General features: G+C 41.7%; 1 protein-coding gene across 4 annotated transcripts in view; it reads right to left on the bottom strand.

Annotated features, from left to right (window-relative positions):
- Cfap43 (cilia and flagella associated protein 43) overlaps positions 1-21,565 on the bottom strand; it is a 99,508-nt gene that overhangs the window by 70,807 nt on the left and 7,136 nt on the right. For all 4 annotated transcript variants that reach the window (XM_074078358.1, XM_074078361.1, XM_074078360.1 and 1 more), the window contains exons 4-7: positions 9,542-9,709; positions 7,758-7,908; positions 3,268-3,427; positions 752-819 (exon numbers count right to left, since the gene is read on the bottom strand). In XM_074078358.1, the coding sequence (XP_073934459.1) occupies positions 752-819; positions 3,268-3,427; positions 7,758-7,908; positions 9,542-9,709 (547 nt within the window). The remainder of the gene's footprint in view (positions 1-751; positions 820-3,267; positions 3,428-7,757; positions 7,909-9,541; positions 9,710-21,565) is intronic.

Raw genomic sequence — 21,565 nt, 5'->3', positions numbered from 1 at the left:
AACTAGACCTGAGATTTTAGTGCAAATCAGCTATAAATCTTAGGATTAATTACACTGATTACCTCAGGATGAAACACCTGGTCTGACCCTATTTCATACTCACTGGGGCTGTGTAATCTAATAAATGAGAGCATAAACTTTGGAGAGCCACACCACTGGTTTCAAGCCCAGCTCCTCCACTTGCTGGTGGCCTCTGTCATACCTGGTTCTTTCATCTGTATGAAGAGGATGCCAACTTTCCACCAGGTAAGGTTGTTGTGTGGACCAATAAGATAATACAAGTAAAGGACTTAGCATGGTGCATGATACAAAATAATCACCAAGTAAATGGGGACTATTAATATTAATTCCAGTATCAACAGTAACAATGTGATACAAGTAAGCAAATGGTTATGCACAAGAGCCCAAGGTGAAGCTGAGACAGAAGTTCCAAATTCACATCGAGCAACTTAATATGTTATTGCAGAAATGGGCTTGGTTACAGATATTAGGTATTTGTGTGTGTGTGATGAAGGGAAGACAATGAATTTTTAACTCTATTTTTGTGCATTTGTCCACTCTACTTCATAATTCTGTCCTCTCTGCTTCTTCATAGCAGCTATTTTATAATAGCTTCCAATGGGGAAACGATTTTGATTAATAATCTGACAGAACTTAACATCCCAAAATATGATTCCTAATGGTAAGTGTTAGCAAATGGAAATGTGTTTTTTTATGAAAGCAATTCATCTTAAGATATAAAATACATTACAATTCCAGAAGCAAGTATGCCCTCCTTCTGATACACCAAGGTGACCGGCCTGATGAGATGAGCTCCATCTTTTGGAAAAGAAAAACAGATGACATATAATTGAAAGAACAATATAACAGTGAACAATAAAAGCTGCTTGGTAATGATTACTAATGGAAATCAGACAAGTTGTTTGTATCATCAGCTCCATGTAACTAGTATTACAGAAACATACAGTAAATCTATTTTATGTTTTTAGGAAAATATTTTCAGAGGTTTGAAGAAACCTGGGGACAAAAGCCCAACAAAACAAAACTATATTATTGTTGAGGTATATCCTAAAGATTTATGCATTTTATGGCGTGTAAATTTATGCATCAAGAAATATAACACAGTAGAAAAATAGAAAGAAAAATTAAAAATACTCCATAGAACATTTGCCATTAATAAAATATCATCCTGGGAAAAATAACAAAAGCATATGACCTTTTTATGTTGACAAACCATGAAAACTACAGGAGCAAAGACTCAGATGGCATCCATCAAATTATTTATCTACTGCAGCATACACGTTTGACATTTTTCTGGGTGCTAGGTGGCACTGTTTTTTCCTTAAAGGACCACTCACTTTCCAGCAGTCCCTCCTTCCCCAATCCAACTGCCACTGGAGTCCAGGTTCTTATGGCTCCAGGCCTGGCCTAGGTGCCTGGTGTTTATAGCTACCTACTTCTAGGATCTTTCTTTCCTGACTGGTGACTAAGTTAATCTGCCTAAGTACAGTTCTGGTAGGGGTACATCCCCATTTAGGAGTTTTTGATCTCTGCCCACTGTCAGCTGAATAAAGTACAAATGCCTTGGCTAGACCTGAAGGGTCAGATTGCTCAATGCTTCAGATAAACTGGACCACTTATTGCTTCCCAGCCTTCCCATGCTTTCTTGTTCAGGTACCATGTCAAAATTCCACCCACCCACGTCTCTGCCTGTGAACTCCTCCTTCAAAAGCCAGTTCAAGTGCAATATTCAAGATGTGGTTTCTGTCATCTGAACCCTGATAGCTCTTTGTAAATCTCTCTCTTAGTGAAGTCAACTCAATTTTAATCCTCATTGCTGTAATTATTTTTTTTCATGTCCAAGGGCAGGGTTTAATGGCAGGTAGGAGGTAGCGCAGGAAGAGGAAAAAGGCTCCTTGCTGTAATTATTTGTCTACTTGTCTTTTGTTTTAATAAAACATGAGTCCTTTGAAGTTGGAAATTATGAGACAATGTATTTGCCATCAATGTAATTTCTAAGACACCTTGCTTGGTGTCTTACACAGTGTAGAGGTTTGATAAATATGTATTTGAAAGCATTTATAATGTACATGAAATAATGAGAAATTGTACATAGGAAGGAAACAGTGAATTATATAAGACAACATGTGATTAATTCCTAAATTGTGCAAAGTATAGTAGAAGTGTGGTAAGAGTTTGGAAGTCAGGAACACAGTTTATAATTTATTCTACAAACACATGTAGTGATATCTGAGATTAGACTTTGGAGCCAAAGAATCAGACAAAGAGCAGTCTCTGAATGACCTCAGAGAGCTGATGACAAATGGGAAGACAGACATGAACATGGTCCATTGTCATAGCCCAGGCTGAGGCTCCCTCAAAGTAGTGGAGCTATGTGGAATTCCATACAGGGGCACCTAATTGTGCCTGAAGGTTGGGGCAATGGTAAGGAGGGCTCCACATAGGAAGAAAACTTCACCAAGTACATAAGAGAGAGAGGGACATCTCAGACACAGGTAACTGATAGAATTTGGAGAGAGCCCAGGAATGATGGGAAACTTTGAGAGGTTCAGGTGGAACTGAAGCTGGAAAGACTGGAAAGGGTTTAGGGAGCTTGCCCAGGTGAGGCTCCCTTATGAAAGAATCGACACCTAGCTCCTAGTAGATGGGTACTAGCACTTGTGGCTCCACCTTGCCACAGCTGATGGGACCGGGAATGGTCAGTAGTGAATCTAAGGGAGAATAGATCAGGTTCTTCTTGGAATTCTAACCAGCACAAAGGTAACTTTCAAGATGGCAGGTGAAATGAAAAAAGAGACCCATCGTGGAGAAGAGGGTTAACAGGAGTAGGACTAAGGGGAACAGGTGTATGTCTAGGAAAGGATACAGGTTGGTAGCTAAGAATTTGAATTCTTGCTTCCTGGATTCAGGTGTCAGCTCCACAGTTTATGTGAATCTGAGCCTATTTCTTAACCTCATCTGTATCATGGAGATAAAGCAGTTTTTTCTTGTGTTGTTTGGAGGATTACATGAACTATGCATACAAAGGGGTAGCAGTTTGCCAAGAGCATTTTAATACTCAATAAATGGTAGCTGACAGTAGGGAGCATCCACAGGACTTGGGAAATAAGCAGAAGTTAAAAGAGAAGGAGGCTCAAAGATGTCTTCAAGAAAAGAAAATAGGGAATAAAACATCCATCTTCAAGTGTATGTAAAACCAACACCCTTGGCCACTCTCCTGCGAAGTGTAGCAGAAACATTTCTCACCCAACAGTGATGAGTCTTCTGCCTTCTGAAGCACAGTCACCTTCAAGGTTTCTGCATTAATCAGTAAAAGATGGCCCTCCTCGCAGCCAACATACAGGTCACTTGTTGGAGTCCAGCAATGCATGGTAGGGTGAAGCAAAGGATATAGATCATCTTTTGGCTTCAGGGAAAGAATAACAACATTGTTTTAAGACAGCAAAAATGACTAAAAGCCAGAGAAACAATTACCAGAACAACTGCCTAAAAGAATCCAGTGCATATGGTCATCAAAGAAACCAGTGCATATGGTTGATCATCAATTCAGTGGTACCGCAATTTGCCAACAGCTAAGGAAACGTGTCCTTACTTGCTCCATTTTTCTCTCTCCATTTTAATTCATTAAGAAGAAAAGAAGGTGTTCGTGCCAACACACTCAGAAATACTCATGACAGTTATGAGTAACAACTTCTAAACTGCCTTCCCTCCCTCCATCCCTCCCTCTATGCCTCCTTCCTTCCTTCCACCCTTTCTTTCTTCCTGTTTCCCTCTTCCTCCCTCCTCCCCTCTTTTCTCTTTCTTATAATCCTTTTAAAAAATGTAAAAACTGTTCCTGAGCTTAGGCTACAAAAAGTAAGTCATAGTTTGTTGCTGTTATAGAAAAGTACTCCCCATAGCACTGATTAAAATTTGGAATTTGAGGGAGGTAGGAAGATTGCAATTCGAGGCCAGCCTAGGCAAAAAAAGTTAGCAAGATCCCATCTCAACAGAATAAGCAGGTATAATGTATGTCTGTAGTCCTGGCTATGCTGGTGGCATAGGTAGAAGGATCACAGTCTGAGGCCAGCTGGGGCAACAAATGAGACCCTATTCAAAAAATAACTAAAGCCAAAAAAAGGGCAAAGGGGGAGACTGAACTGTTAGAAGCCTGCCTAGCAAACATGAAGCTCTGAGCTCAAAACCCAGTATCCCCCACTCCCCCCGAAAAAAGATTCTTATTTTAGGATTCCATAATATAACATTTTTTTTCCTTCCTTCCTGATCCTTCTCTCTCTCTCTCTCTCTCTCTCTCTCTCTCTCTCTCTCTCTCTCTCTCTCTCTCTCTCTCTCCCTCTCCCTCTCTCTCTCTCTCTTTTGCAGTGCTAGGGATGGCACCAGGGACCTCATACATGCTAGGTAAATGCTCTACTACTGTCTACTACTGAGCTACATCCCCAGTCCCATCCTTTGTATTAGAACTAGTCAAATAGAGTAGTTTGTGTGTGTGAGATGTTCAGCACTACCTGAGCTCTTTGCTATGCCGTACTGGTTAGAATTGCGTTTACCACAACCTAATGCCTTTGTTTTCTTTAGACATCCTTACACTCATCCGTACAGCAAAAATTTTTTTGAGCTATGAATCAAATTAATAGAATTCTTAAGTTCCTTAAGAGCTCCATGTTCATTTCCTTCTTTCACTTGGGTGTTCATTCATCTAACAAAAATTGATTGGGCATTTACTACATTGTCTGTTCTAGGTTCAGGGATACAGTGGTAAACATACAAGACAAAAAAATAAATTCCATGCCCTCAGGGAGCTTGGGTCCTGATGAAGTGTGATATGCTGAGGAGAGTGATGAATAAAGCAGGGTTGGCAGAAAAGGCTGTAAGGTTGGGGAACGCTGTGAACATATGCAAACAACCAGTTTGCTATTCAAATCTCTGTGACCTCTGCAAGCTACCTTTCTAATAAATACTCAGTTGTTTAATGTTTTAGGTTGCTCTTTTAATTTATGAAAGATTTGTAGATTCGAGGTAGTGACAAGTGTGGTACTGCCAAAGTAACTTTCTGCCAGATTCCCATCAAAGTTTTTGAATGATTGACATCTGAAGAACTATGTATTGGGTATTGGTTATATACCAGGCATTGTGGCAAGCCCTGAGGGTTCTTTCTTCTCAATAGGACACTCACCTATTTAGGGAAGAAGTTCCAAGTATCAGAATCAGAAAGCATGGTAGGTTACAGCAGAGAAGATCTTAAATATCATAGGAACATTGATGATAAAGCAATAGGTTCCTCTTGGTGGAGTAGAATTGTCATTCAAGATGAACTCAGCAATATGACTAAAGCAGCAAGCATACATAAGATTCATCATGATAACTTTTTAAAGGATAGATGACTTTAATTGTACTATTGGCTTATCCCATGCCTCACAGCCTTGGACAGTTAGAAAATAAATACTTGAGTAACCATTTGGTCATCAAGTGAGCTTTAAAAATGAGACAAAACTTGTGAAGATGACTAAATAGCTTTCAATTAATGATATTTCTGTGGTGTCTGATTGAAATCTGACTCAAAGGAAAAAGAGATATTCACTGAATCAACATTATTTAAAAACTTCTTGAGGCTGGGGGAAGGGCGGGGCGGGGGCAGGTGACTCAAGTTGTAGAGTACCTGCCTAGCAAGCATGGGGCTCTGCGTTCAAACTCCAACACTCCTGGGGGGCAGTGGAGTTGGGGGAGAAAAAAGCTTGAGTTCTCTTGGTGACATCTAAATTAATACTATAAATCACACATACACACACACACAATCTTTGTTTGGTTTTTTTTTTTGAGATAGGTCTTGCTATATAGCCCAGTAGGTAAACTACTGGGAAAATTAATTTCTAACTAAATGCAAAGTATATTCTTTCATTAATATTCCTGTATGATTTAGAGCTGTCAAACTATAAGTTAAATATCTGCTTTTAGAAAGAGGTTAAAATGCACTGAGTGCGAAAGTCCTATGAAATAGAGACATTTATTTACTATGCATATTTTTAAACTGATGACTCCACGTTTAAGTATCTAAAGGAGGTATTTCATAGCATTTTCCGAATAGCAAGGACAATTTCCCGAATTTTGCATTTTTTGTGTAGGATCATCACGTTGGTGCAAGGCTGTGAAAGGAAGACCAGTGCTCCAACAGAAAGTTACTGCGGAAAAACAATTTGAGACAGTTGAAATTTGGGAGTTCTAGACCTACTAAACAGAAGAAAACTGAAAACCTTGGTACCTATTTGTTTTTATTTTGCTGCCTCCCTGTGGCTGTTTGTGGTCCTGTTTCCATGGCTAAGACCTGGGCTAGAAAAGCAATTCTCTATAACTTAAAAGTGATTCAGGGCTGGTGGAATAACTCAAGTAGTAGAGCACCTGTCTAGCAGGCATGAGGCCCTGAGTTCAAACCCAACCCCAGTGTGGCCAACAAAAAAGGAGGATGGGATTTTGTTCCTCATTAGAGGAAATACTAAGGGGTAGAAACTTTTTCTTACCACACAGATTTTTTAATAAACTAATTCTCACATTGAATTATTTCTAACACTCATAGCTTCATTCTCTGCAGTGCTCTAAAATATTTGGAAATGTCCACTTTCTTCACCCTCTGTTTAACAAGAGTTTAACACAAACATCAGCAGTTATAATCCAGGACTCAAAGGTCAAAAGAGTGAAGCTGGTTACCCTCATTCCAAGGGCCTTGCACTGCCACTCTGTGTCCTGTCTTCCTCTTGAACATCACTCTGCACCTCCTTTATCACCTGAATCTCATTTAATACACTCCAGCCACGCAAGTCTTTCTTCAGTTCCTCAAACTTGTCTTCCCTGGGACTTTGCACAAGCAGTCCCTCTACCTGAAACACTCTTATTGCAACACTAGCAATGCCTGCTTGTGTTTCAAATCTCAGCTTCAGTGTCACCTCCCAGAGGCTTTCCTTGACACCCCATCCCCTGTATTCTGTCATATTATCACAGCTTGCAATGCTCTGATGTCTCTAGTTGTGTTGTTGTGCTTTCTCCCTGACAAAGGTGGGAACTCAGTGAGGATCATGCCTGGTTGATTACCACATGATCCTATTGCCTAAAACAATGTCTCCAACATGGAAGAAGCTTGAGAAATATATGCAGAAGGAAGGAAGGAAGGAAGACAGGAAGAAAGGAAGGAAGGAAGGAAAGGGTGTGGCACTGTGCACAAGTTCTCCTATTTGAAACCATCCTCCACTCTTCTCTGTCTGACTCTCTCCTGCATTTGCTCCTACTTCAGGGACAGTGTCTTTTCAGGCTCCTCTTTCTCCCCTTGACTTTTGGCAGCAGTCTTTCGTTATGCCTTTTTATCTTCACTCTTATTTTCTCTGCTTGTTCTCCTTCCATCCACCCCTCCTTAGTGTTATCTGTGTCAATGACATGCACATCTTGACTCATCTGTGTCATCTGACACAGGTCTACTTGCCAACTTCCACGCCACATCTCCACTTCCATGCTTTCTGTCCCCAAAATTCAGCGCATCCAAGGGTGAAATCACACCTGGTCTCCCCATTTCTGCCTTCATCTTCCCAACCTTCCACCTCAAACTCCAGTCTTGTACTCTTGCAGTAATCATGGCTAATCTATACTAAAAACTACGGTGAAGCCCTCTACCCTGCATGGCTCACAGACAATCAAATGAGATCAGACTTCCTAGACCTCCATCTGTTAGGTAAACAAAGTAATTAATTAATTACCCTGAAAGTTTCTGCCTCTTCACCTACTAGCCCAGCAATGGCAGACAGGGGCATCACTGGTCCATAGATGGGGTCCTTGGGCAATGAGGTGGGGAAAAGTACATCTGTTTCATTAAAAAATGATCCATCTTCTACAGGTAGCTTTACTGATCTACAGAGAAAAAGAGACATCAGAACAACTGGATTGACAAAAACTTATTACTGACATAATCACTGCATATCAGTAGTAATCAAGGGAGAGGAAGGAGGAGGAGTTTTAATATAAACACAAATAAAAACATAAAAGCCAAATGGTAGATCTTAAAAGATAAGTCATAAAAGGACATATTATGCATAGTTATAAATTAGGTAGGTAAGACATTATCAAAAGGTTCCAAATGTATAATGGAGGGATTGTAAATTTGAACGCTGGTGGAGGTCAGGCAGATAATGTGTAGCTACTGGCGAGAGAGACTGTAAACAAAAGGAAAGTGTTTTGTCCCTTGTAAAGTTGGCAGGTACCATTCAGTTCTAGCCAAAAGGGTTGTTGACATGTGAGGATTTTGGTTTCAAAATCTTAGAGAATACCATAATTTGGATATTCATGAAAAATGTCTCACATTTGAAATGCTGACAACTAATTCAAATATAGAAAATACTGTGAATTAAAATAAGCATATAGGCCGGCTGTGTTCAGCTACCTTTGCAATCTTTAATATCAATACTTTATTTTCAAATTCACCATACGCCTACTTTTAATACATAATATGGTTATAAAGGTAAAGAATTTAATTCATGGCCTCATTCATTAAATTTAAAACTCCCTTGGTTATGAATGATAAATAATTTTAGAAAATGATCATAATACCTAGTACTTAAATGTAAAGCTTAAGTGCTCTTTGACTCTTAATTGCTTTATGAATCAGGAAAATCCACTCAGTGTGTCTCTCACTTCATTTTCTAATAGAAAAATCACACAAATCAACACTCAAAACCAAATTAGTATATCTGAGGGAAGCAAAGGAACAAAGGGGTGTGATAAGTTACTAAGCTGAACTCTTAAGAGTTCTCCAGTCTGAAAGCTTATTTTTCACTGGCTTTGCATTACCCTGAAGGCGATTATTCAAAAATTGCAGTTTCAAGGGTATGCCTGTACAACATATTTTAGCCTTTGTCTTCGAGGAGGAGACTGAAAATGGTGAGCACGATGGCACTTTGAGTCTTGGAACTACATCGAAGGCTTCCATTACCATCAACTATGGCCATTATGAACAGCTCACTGTTCATTTTCTCTTTGACCCATTTCTTTTTAAACAGGTGGCTCCCATGAGTCCAGTGAAAGCAACTACTCTTTTTTGTGGATGATGTGACTGAAAGTACACTGTAATCTGTATACTTCCTATATCTAACAGTTTCTTACTTTTGCGATTTGCCAGGGCATTAAAGAAATAGGTACAAAACATCAAATATATCCTTTTTATTCAATAGTTATGTGTTAAAAGAGTAAGAACAAACCTAGTTTTGCAAAATTAAACTGTGTTGAAAAAAGCTTTCCTGGGACTTGATATTTAAAGGAAATTTGTTGGGAGATAAAGTCAAATAAAATCTTTTTGAAATGCAACCACACTAAGGTAATTATACATATAGAAAGATGTTATAACTTATGGTAAGTTGTATGTATTTATGTGTGTACATGTAGGTGTAAATTAAATTAAGGGCATTTAATTTATCAAATTGACTCAGCCACATTACATGAATGCAAATGAAGATTATCACATTGCTTTATAGTAAAAAAATCCTCCTACTTTGATTTGAAATAATGTTCCTGGTTACTTCTTTCAATGGTCCACATGGTCACAGAACTTGAACTTGATAAGCACAGCTGGTGCCAGTTCATGGGGTTAAAAGACATCTGGCTCACATCCACACCAGGCTGTAATTTCTTGCACAAGATGACATTTGCTTCCCAGTTCCTTAGAAGAAAATAGCATTTTGGGGAAAAATTAATGAATGTAACTTTCATGTCTAAAGAATAAATATTTGAAGACAATTTACATAAATTGGGTCATACTTTAAGGTACAATTTATTTTACTTATGATATAAACATCAAATTTATAATTATGCTTAGCTGGATGCCTCTAAGAAGCAAATTACTATGTATTATTTAAATGTCATATACGACACTAGGGCTATTTTATCTTCCTTATTCCATTTGAATTTAACTCAACCAAACCTAAAATATGGACTATATCATCACATTTGCTGAAAATCAAGCATAGTGTCTAAATCTCTAAGCGCTATGTCTGAATAACTCCATACAGTTCTGGGTGCCCTGTTCTCACAGGTGCCAATTGGTCATTTACTGAGATTTAAAAACCCAAATGATAGCATTTTAACATTGATTCATCCATTCATTCACCCATTTGGGAGAACACCTTCAAACTGTCCCATAAACCAGGTTCTTGGCTAGATGAATGGAAAGGGAAAAATCCATGTGCGCTTCATGTACACCCTCATACAAGAGCAGCAGAGCTGGGATTAGCAAACAGGACTGGAGCTTTACTATTCTTGTCTCCTGCCTTCCTCCTGCTCTTGCTGCCTTCCATCTCCATCACAAGTGCTTTGACCCTCACAGCAGCTATTTGTTTTGCTGGTATGTTTGGTTTCTTTTGATCGTTTGACTTTCTGCCTTCGATACCTGGCAAGCCTGTCAAGCCTGGATGGATACAACTGAAAGCCTGGGCTGCTGGGACATAGGAAGAAGTGTACATGTCAGTGATACTGCAGATTCCTTGTTACTTCCTTTATGGACCCTTATATCTATATAATCTCCAATCTTCATGTTTCTCTGGCTGGGTCTCTCTCCCATGATCTAAAGAAGGAATTTTTAGGACTGGGGGCATGGCTCAAGTGGCAGATTGCTTGCCTTGTAATCTGAACTCGAGACCCTGTGTTCAAACTTCAGTACTGCTAAAACAAAAACCAAAAACGGACCATTTCAAATATTCTCCACTCTCCGGAAGCACCTAACTAGCCTTTAATCTCGTTTTCATTCTCAGCAAATGGTCTCAATTCCCATAAAGAAAATAGAGATTATCAGTTGAGAATCTCCTCCCAATTCCTGCTATCACATTTAACCATCTGTTAGAGCTGCATCATCCTCTCCTCTCCTGTTATAATGGAGCACTGGTCTTTCCTTCTATTGAAGACCTTTCACCACTGATCTTACAGGTCTTGTCTTATGAACATTAGACTGGGGAAGTAGTTCAAGTGGTAGAGCGCCTGCCTCGCAAGCATGAGGCCCTGAGTTCAAACCCTACCACTACCACAAAAAGAACATTAGTTTATCCATAACTCCTTCTCTTCTGCATCTTCAAACTCTTCCTGTCTCCCAACTCCCTGTCAACACTTAGATGCTCAGGTACACCATCTTTCAACAAAAGCCTTTACTCAATCTCACCCATCCATGTTTCTCTTCCCTAGGCCTCCAGCCACATGAGCATTTTCTCTGCTCCCTCGGCTCCACTCTCTCCTCATCCCAGGTTATTATATCCTACCATCACCATTCCCTTGACATAGCTCTGTCCAAGAGCCACAGATGTCTGCCTATATCCCAAATGCAACAGGCATGTCTTAGTCCTTGTCTAACTTTGTCTCTACCAAAGTTGACACTGCTTACCACAACTAACTTCTGGAATGACTATTGGACTTTCTGTCATATACACTGCATGGTACACCTCATATCCTCTCAATCTCTATAGAGTCTGGTGCTTTAACCATCTCTCCTAATCAACTCAGTGGCTGTCCAATTCTGTGGACAATTCTGCTTTGGTCTCATCTCACACCTACTTCACATGCCCTGTGGCCACTGGACATGAGGTGCAAGAGGTGGAAATAAACCTGAAAGTGTGAAGAGTTAACATTCTCTGCAGTGACAATTTGATCAGTGGAATACAGTAGTCTGTGGGCAAATTCTTGTCCCCTCTTTTCCCCTTCCTTATTGTCCATATTCGTAGTAGTTCATTGATCCTCTCTGAGGGCCTCCTTTGAGACAGACAGTTGTACTTGGTACCAAGTGGTGACCAGCAAAGTAATGTGTCATCATATTGGCTCTCCTTCTTTCCTGCGATTGCACTATGAGAACTGGTTCATGAGATTTTTGCTTCAGGCTCTGCTTGCTGTGGAATCCAGGATGAGTCTCCCATGAAGGTTCTTCTTCATTCCATCCCCTCCATGGGTGTTCTGGTAGTTTCTCTTTAGATGTTCTTATCTCTTAGTAATAAGATGATCAATTTGCTTTAATTACCCCCAAATGTTTTAATTTTTATTTATTTTTGGTGGTACTGGGGCTTGAACCCAGGGTTTCATGATTGCAAGGTAAGTACTCTATCACTTAAGCTACATCCCTATCCCTTTTTTCTTTAGTTATTTTTGACTAGGGTCTGGCATTTATGACTGGGTTGTCCTGGACTGTGATCCTCCTATCCATTCTTCTTGCCTTGCTGGGATAATAGGTTTGTGTCACCATGTCAGCTTTTTATTGGTTGAGATGAGGTCTTGCTAACTTTTTGCTCAGGCTGGCTTCCAACCATGATCCTCCCAATCACTGCCTTCCCTGTAGCTAGGATTTCAGATGTGAGTCACTGTGCACAGTCTTTCCAAATGTTTCTATGCCTTTAGGATAAATCATGTGCCCTTTAACATGGCTTATATGGAGTGTGAGTCCTCTTCCCAGTATGCCCAGGAGAACCCCAGTTTAAGTGTGCTGCTTTGCATCAATTATTAATAATAGCCCTTTTTACTCTTAAAAGCATCCTGATTTGGATGGTCATGGTCACCTACTTAAGGCTACTTGTGAGCTGGCCTTAGACTGTCCCTCCAGGCTCACCTCCTCATGGCTAATCTTGTTTTGCTTATTTTGGCCTCTAAATTAAAACCTGACATGTGTTCTCTGACTTCATGGCCTTTGCACATGCCACTTTCCTGCTTGGAGTCTGCTTCCTTCAACTCTTCTCAAGGCTTACTCCTACTTACTTTAGGTATGGCTATGGGTTGAATTGTGCTCCCCTTCTCCCCCACCCCACCCCACATTCCTATGTACATGTCCTTACCCTCAATACTTCATATAAGAATGTGACCTTATATGGAAATAGGGTCTTTACAGAAGAGAGCAAGTTCAAATGAGGTCATTAGGGTGGACTCTATTCCAATATGACTAATGTTGTAATAAAAAGGAGGCATTAGAAGACAGATACAGACACACAGGTAGAATGCCATGTGAAGATGAAGACAGAGATTTTGGTGGTGCTCCTATAGGCCAAGAAACTAGCAGAAGCTAGAAAAAGACCTTGAACAGATTCTTTCTCACAGCTCTCAGAAGGAACCAACCCTGCCAGTACCTTGATCTTTGATTTCTTGTCTCCAAACCTGGAGACATTGAATAATCTGTTGGTTAAGCCACCTATTTTCTGGTACTTTGCTATGAAAAGCCTAGCAAATTGATATGGGTATCTACTTAAACATTATCTTCCCTCCCCAGTAAGTGTTCCCTAACCACCCCACTGTGGCAGGAAGGCAGGGAGGGGGAAGAGATTAATGAGTGCTACAGTAAAAGAAAGGAAAACCAGAGTTGGGGAATGCTACCTGGAGACCAGAGAAGGGTCATCTTGCCCTAGACATTAAAACAGCCAATAAAATAACATGTGATTATGTATGGGACAAGCTGTACCCCTCCATTTCTGTAACCTGCTGTAAATGGTATATAAGGAAAGCATCCTTTGTTCTTGGGGCTCAGCCTTTGGACACAAGTCTGTTGAGTTGCTGCTGGCTTGCTTAGTAAACTTGCTTCCTGAAAGCTTTCATGTCCTCTCAGTCTGTCTGAGCCTGTTACAACATTTCTGGGGGATCATCCGGGATTTGGAGGGTGGTGTTTACATCTCCTTGTCAGTAGCTCAGCTTCCCTGGCCTGCCAGGAAGGCCACTCCTACCAGGTGCCACTGGACTCTGTGATCCAGGGGAGGGAGCCTCTCTCCCAGCAAGCCAAGGAGGCAACTTCAGCTGTACAAAGGAATCTGAAAAGGCTAGGGAACCAACCTGGGAATCCTGGGAATCATCAGACTGATAAGAACCCCTGGGAATCATCAGGCCTGCCTCAGGAGGCAGAAGGGGAATCTGATCAGCTCTCAAAAGACACCCTAGTAACTACCTTTTTTGGAGAGCAACCATGTATTTCAGGTTCAGGGAGCTGGGTGTGAGAGTGTGAAAGTGTGAGCCTGAGACGTAGCCTGGTTATGAAGTGAGTGTGGAGTCCCGACCCCCGGGTCTGTGACAAAATCATATGGTCTAAGGTGAGCCCAAACTGGGCCTCTGGTTTGGGGATTATATGGACTTACTATGGCCAAGAGATGCCTAAATCCGTGCAAGGGGAGTGGTCAGAGATGGACAAAGAGAGTGGTATTATTTGTTTTTCTTTGTGTGCCAGAGAGGAGGACTCCTTACCTTCTCTCCACAACCCTCATCCCTCCCATCTTTGTCTCTGTCTAGACGTCTGGCAAATGGGAGGAATGGGAGAAGGTCAAAGTAAGAACCCCCCCACCCAGATCTTTAAGAGGGGACTTAATGGAGATTACAATGTCAAACTGACTCCTGGAAAGCTTAGGACCTTCTGTGAAATAGACTGGCCTGCTTTTGGTGTAGGATGGGTCTCCAAGGGGTCATTACATAAGGTCATAGTCAATAAAGTTTTTATAGCAGTTACAGGGGAATTGACTGCTGGCAGGATGCAGTCCTCAGTTAGCCCACATGACTAAAGCCCCACCTAGAGAAAGCATGTAAGGATATGGTAGCCAGGGTTGCAGCAGTTTCCAAGTACAGGGAAAAATGTAAAAGGCCAAAAAACTCCATATTAATGGGAGATCCTGAGGAGTCCCCACTCCCACTATGTGCTACTATACAGATTATAGAATTTCTAGGAGCTACTGGTTTCTGCCAGATCTGGATCCCCAGATTCAGTTTCTTGGTAAAAGCCTTTTATGAAGCCACAAAGAGTTGGGGAGCAGGAACCTGTGGTATGGGGAGAGAAACAATCAAAAGTCCTTTAAAAAAAAATAAAGAGGGCACTCACAAACGCCCCTGCTCTGGGCCTGCCAGATATGATAAAGCCCTTCTTCCTATATGTACATGAGAGACTGGAAACTGTAGGAGTCTTGACTGAGCTGCTAGGTTCCTGGCACTGCCCAGTGGCCTATTTATCAAAGCAACTTGATGCAGTTTTCCAAGGCTGGCCATCCTGCCTGTGTGCCCAGGCAGCTATAGCCATCTTGGTGGCTGAAGCAGACAAACTTACTTTCAGACAAAAACTCACAGTCCAAGTTCCCCACTCTGTTTTGACTGTCATGGAATATAAAGAAAATTATAGATTAACAAACTCCCAAATGGTCAAATATCAAAGTATGTTATGTAATAACCCACATATCCGGCAGAGGTTGTTAAGACTCTAAACCCAGTCACCCTATTTCAGGTTAATTCAGGCCTACTGGAGCAGGACTGTTTAGAGATTATGGATGAGGTGTTCTCCAGCCAGACAGGCTTGACCAACCAGCTCATTAGTCATCTGAACATTGAGTATTTCATGGATGGCAACAGCTTTGTCCAAAAACACACGATTTGCCAGATATGCAGTAATGACTCAGGACACTGTCATTAAAAACATGACCTCTGCCAGTTGGGACTTCTAATTTGGCAAAAAACAGTGTTAAAAATGGACAAAAAAATTCTAAAAATTACTAAGAGCCAGTAGTGGTCATGCACTGCTGAGGGCACCAGAAGGGGAGACAACAGCTGTTTGGGGAAATCGAGAGCCTGATAGGGAAGCCAAGGGAGCAGCCCTCACAGGACAAACCTTGGCCTCACTGGCAGCAACCTCGCTCCTGTGTCCGTTATCTAAATGAGACTCATGATATACTTCACAAGAACAGGCTTGGTTTAAGACTGAAGGAGGAAATTTTCTACCAGATGGATGGTAGAAGTTTACTGATGGACACATTGCCATACCTGAGTCACTGGCTCCCAAATTTGTCAAGCAGTTCCATGAAGGAACTCACTCAGGGCAGACAGCTCTCGAGACCACCTTGGCCCAGTATTTTTATGTCCCTAAACTCTCCAACATAAGTAAGACAATATGTGAAAGGTGCAGTCTGTGTGCCAGAAACAATCCCTGATATTTGGTGGTATTTGTCTACACCTTCTCAGGATGGATAAAAGCCTTCCCCACTCAGACTGAAAAAGCCCAAGAAGTGCCAGGCCTGTTAAAGAATCCCTTGATTCGGATTACCTGTGTCTATTGACTCAGAAAATGGGCTAACCTTTGTGACTGAGGTGGTACAGTTGATGGCTAAGAGATTAAAAATAACTTAAAAGCTACATACGGCCTACCACCCCCAGAGTTCAGAAAAAATAAAACACATAAACAGGATTCTAAAACTACAATTGGAAAAACTATACCAGGAGACTCACCTACTACGGGATCAATTACTGCCCATAGCCTTGTTCAGGATTAGGTGAAGCCCCACCAAACACATGGATCTCTCCACTTTTGAAATTCTTTTTGGATGTCCACCCCTTTTGGTCAAGGGCCTGTGAGGGGACTTTAAAAAAACAGGTGACCTCACCCTGAAACAGCAGGATGACTCCACTGACTCAAAAATCAATGACTGGGTAAGAGAAAGACTCCCCGCTAGCCCAACAACTTCCACACACCCTCATAAACCGGGGGGATGCTGTTTGGGTAAAAGAATGGAATGTTCAACTGCTAAAGCCCCACTGTAGGGGCCCTTTTGTTGTTGTTTTGTCCACCCCCACCACAGTTAAGGTAGCAGAGATTGTTCCCTGGATCCACCACAGCTGAGTAAAGCCAGCTTCCCTTGAATGAGAGTGCATCCCTGAGCCAGCCTCACCATACAAGATCACCCTTCACAGAACCCTACTTCCCAGCAGACAACAGGAGACCACAGACGATGAGATGTCAGCCCTGCTCTAGTCACTCTGGAAGCTGACTGACTAGTCTATGCACGGTGGAAGCTTGAGGAGTCGCCCATCTCACCTTTGAGGTTCTGTATATTCTTCTTGCTAATCTTGGTCAGCTCTCTACCTGGGAATCTCCAGGTTTTGGACTGTGACTCATGTTTGCGCACTGCCCGAGCAGGGAGTGCTGTTGAGCAGGGAGTGCTATTACCAAAACTCTGGTTTTCCATACTTATTATTCCTGTGCAGGCACCATGGTGTGTCATGCACCCACAACCATACCACCTACTCAGTGTGCTTTCATGATGGTCAGTATATCTGTTTTAACCCTGTCTATTGCCCTTGGGAGCAAAGGCTAGAAGTCCAGAGCTTCACCAGCACTGAAAATCTTGTTAACCACACCCGGGTTAATGACCCCAACAAACTTGTGTCCATATACTTTGATGTGTGTGCTGCAATAGCTAAAAACACCGGGCCTTAGGGCAACTGTGGGGGGATAACCTGGGAAAGGATCTACAGGTTAAATGACAAGTATATATGCCAAAAGATGACAGTTGGACATCGGTTGTATGTACTATGAACAACTCCGCTGCCCTTATTGGGGTTGTAAAAGGTGGGCAACTTGGCTTAAAGGGGAGGTCCATACCTCACATGGAACTGCCACTCTTTTACAAACAAGGGAAGCAACCCCTGACTGCACTCTTGGTGCCTGCAAGCCTATAAATTTCACTATTTTCAAACTCAATGAAACAGGCTGGGAAGTGGGAAAAAGTTTGACATTTTAATCTATAAAAAGGAAACAGACCCCGGTACTTTGCTGCATTTTCGACTCATCATGATCACTCATGAGAGCTCCTCATACGAGGTCTTTTACTCCTTTTACAAGGAGATACAAAGTGAGTTTCCCATTACAATCAAAAACCTGTTCCTCTTACTAGCTGAGTCCATAGCACAAACTCTGAATGTAATTTCACGTTATGTTTGTGGAGGAACAAATATGGGGGACCATTGCCATGGGATGCAAAAGAGCTAAACCCACAAGAGCTCTTTTTTTTTTCCCAAGAGGCCAGGAAATATTTTATTGACAAACAGGGACACAGCCATAAGAGAGGGAAGCACACAGGGTGGCAAGCGATATCCCAATAGCCAGCAAGCACCCTTTGGGCCAGGAACACTGCATCCTGGGGTCCTCATATTCTCCCACCAGTAGACACACAAGACTGGGCATGCAGGGGAGGGGATGGTGGCTCTGGTGTCCCAGAGAGTGAGAGGATATGTGATGTCTCATTATGAGCAACAGGGTAAGGAGGTAAAATGGAGGGAAGGTCCATCATTGTCTAAGACCACCTCCTCCCCTCAGAACCAACACCAGGTGGAGAACTGAACCACTTAGAATCCCCACAACAGCCCTTTAATGAAACTACTCCCCCAGCCATGGGGAGAGCATTTGGCTCCTAAAAACCTGTATTACTGGGAATTAATGTATCTCCCATCCAAAAGGCCAATTCTCTACCCTGGTAGGGGACTTGATCTGCTTGGGTCAATGACACTATTCTGGAGACTTAATGGTGAGGGGCTCCCAATCACACGGAGCCCCAACCTCACCTGCTGGCTAACTTCCCTACAATAGCCTGGAATAATAACAAATCTGAATAACTGCTGTTTACAGATTAATGACAAGATGAAAAAGCTTGCCCTTGTCCCTGTGCAGACCTGGAAGGGATGGAACCCCAGTGATCTATTCGGGGGCTAGTTCTCAACCCTAGGTGGGTTCAAGACCTTAATAGGGACGTTTCTTATCTTAAGAGCGTGCCTGATATTACCCAGCCTAATCCCCCTGGTACTGAGGTCTTTATCAAAGATGATGCTTTTTGACCCAGAAGTGGGTCTGTGAATTAAAGCAGGGAACGTAGCCGGAAGGCAGGTAGCGGGAAGAGAGATTAATGAGTGCAACAGAAAAAAAAGGAAAACCAGAGTTGGGAATGTTACCTGGAGACCAGAGGAGGGTCACCTCGCCCTAGATGTTAAACAGCCAATGAAATAATATGTGATTATGTATGGGACAAGCTGTACCCCCCATTTCTGTAACCTGCTCTAAATGGTATATAAGGAAAGTATTCTTTGTTCTTGGGGCTCAGCCTTTGGACACAAAACTGCTGAGTTACTGCTGGCTTGCTTAATAAATTTGCTTCTGAAAGTGTTGGTTCCCTCTCAGTTTGTCTGAGTTCTCCTGCAACAACTCCACATTCAGACTAGATGAAATGCCCTGTTACATGCTACCATTGTGCATAAGATCACTGGAATCTATGAAAGAATTCAGAACCTTCAGGTTTGAATCCCACTCAGCAACTCACCAGCTCTATAAACTTAGGCAAGTAGCTCATAAGAGCAACAAAACCAAAAATCAAACTGAGAAGAAAAGAAAAAATGTGTTAGCTCAGTTTCTCATAGTACATTGAAAGGCATTTTCCAATTAGCTTCCTTGAACAAAAAATGAACTTTGTCCCTTGCTTTGAGCCCTATCTATGTGACACTCCCAGAAAGTGTAATATTGTCATACTGTACTCATTAGCACCCTCCAAGTAATAAAGGCCAGCATCACTTTTCAGGTTAGAGTTTAACTATGGAACAGATGTGCTGCTGTGATTGTTTTGCCAAGCTGAATAGCTCAGTTTAAGGTGCTGTGGTATTGCGACTTCTGGAAAGTTAACCATTATTGTATACAAACTAGAAATTCCGTTTAGCCATGTGTGTGCATGACTGATGTATCCTGAGTGTTTTGTCCATCCCCACCCCTACACACACACACATATACACACACATACATGCAGTTTTTATGTGGGGCCTCTGGGGAGAGATTAGGTAATGAACACAGGGTAATGAAGGGGTCATTTCCCTTACAGAAGCTAGTTGGTCCCTTCCACCATGTGTGGACACAGGGAGAAGGTGCCATTTATGAATTGGGAAGCACACCATCACCAGACACTGAAGCTGCAAGTGTCTTGATTTTGAAGTTCCCACTTTCCAGAATCATGAAAAATTATGTGTATAAGATACCTAATCAGTGTTTGTTATAGGCTCATGAGTGGATTGGAACAAGAACAATTTCTTTCTCATAGGTACCCCTGTGTCTCCACAACCTGTTTGTTTGAAAATTCTGCTTTAATATATAATCGCTCTAAAAATTTCTGTCTTTAAAATGAGACCATTTTTTGTTTGTTTGTTTTTGTTTTGTGGAGAGTAAATGTGCTGACTCATTTGCAATCTCAGTAAACTTTTCTCTGATGCAAGTGGTGGTGGTGGTGAGCATGGCAGTTAGCCAGCCTTATTCCCTTTGCCCAGCCTGGGACTACCAGCTGAGACTACCCTCATTTTACATTAAAATGTTTTCTTCAAAACTGTTATTTTTACTTACACGAAAGATGCATGAATCCATTTTGCTCTCTTTAAACATGAGAACACGAAAGTAAAGTTTTCTTAGACATATTTCCTTCTAGGAGTTGAATCCATCATTGAGCTCTTGCTAGTCTGACTTCCTGAAGTCAAACTAACGGTCTGCAGCCTGGGGCCCACAGGCTAGGAGCTGTCATCAGGTTTCATATTCCTCCCTGTTCATCTTCAAGATCCCCTTTGTCCTGCCCTGCTACCAGCAGAGCCACTTAGTGAAGCCTCAGGTAGTTGACCACCATGACAGGACTAATTCCCACTTATATTTTCTATTTTGCACCCAAGAGTGCCATGGGGGCTGCTCTCATAGCTTCCAAAAGCTAAGGTGCCAGACCAGAAGCTTGGAGAAGGCTCTGTCTCCCATCTGTTCACACTCATTCATGAGGCCCCAGGGCACCTCTGCGGGTGCAGAACCTCATGGAGACTCTCCTTACACAAAAGTAATTCTGATCCTTCCCTCACTCTCCTCTCCATTGCCCTTTGTTTCTCTCCTCCAACTCAGACTTCCTAATAGAAGTGTTCATAAGTATAAGATATACAAATAAATATAGGGAATGAATGAGGTATAGAAGAGATACAATCTGGCCTTACTCAGTTCCACCCTGCTTAGTTACAGAAGTCTCAGGCTTCCACACTATGCTGTAAGATGCCTCAGAAGAGAGACATATTCTATCCAGAAGAAATCAGGGGATAAAGATTTGCTTCATAAATTAAAGCCAGTGAGGAAACTTTAATGCCGACAGGGTCCAGAAAGCTAATTTCAATAAATTAAATGTCATCAATGTACACTTGCAGGTTAAGGGATGGCAAACACTTTCTATAAAGGGCCAGACAATAAATATTTTTAGCTTTGCAGTTCATATACTGTTCCTATCAGAACAACTTATCTCTGATGTTATAGAGTGAAAGTAGCCATAGACCGTATTTAAGTAAATAAGCACAGCAATGTTCCCACAAAACTTTATTTACAAAGACAAGAGGTGGGACAGAGCTAGCTAATGGGCCACAGTTCACTGACCCCTGTTTGAGATGGTGGAGCCACTGTGGGCTTTCAGAAGGAGCAGTCACACTTACTAGCCCACACCAGACTGTTGTCCTATGGGAACACAAGTCTAGCGCTGCTTGTGTTTGACAGAGGCCAAAGAGAAAATTTTTTTCTCTAACATTTCCCAATTTAGAAAACAAACAAAACACATTCTGAGCCAAAGGTCATCATTTTTGAAACCGAGTTAAATAAATAATAAATATGCAAAAGGCCTTGTTTGGTATTGTGCATACTTTAACTCAATGAATTCTTATTAAAACCATACTTGAGATATTAAGATGTCAATTTTACAGTGGAGGAAACTGAGCCTCCCCC

This window comes from Castor canadensis, chromosome 7 (genome assembly GCF_047511655.1).
Source record: "Castor canadensis chromosome 7, mCasCan1.hap1v2, whole genome shotgun sequence".
In the NCBI taxonomy this organism is placed as follows: Eukaryota; Metazoa; Chordata; class Mammalia; order Rodentia; family Castoridae; genus Castor; species Castor canadensis.
Note: the sequence above shows the minus strand (reverse complement) of the source record. Positions and strands in the feature narration are given on the sequence as shown.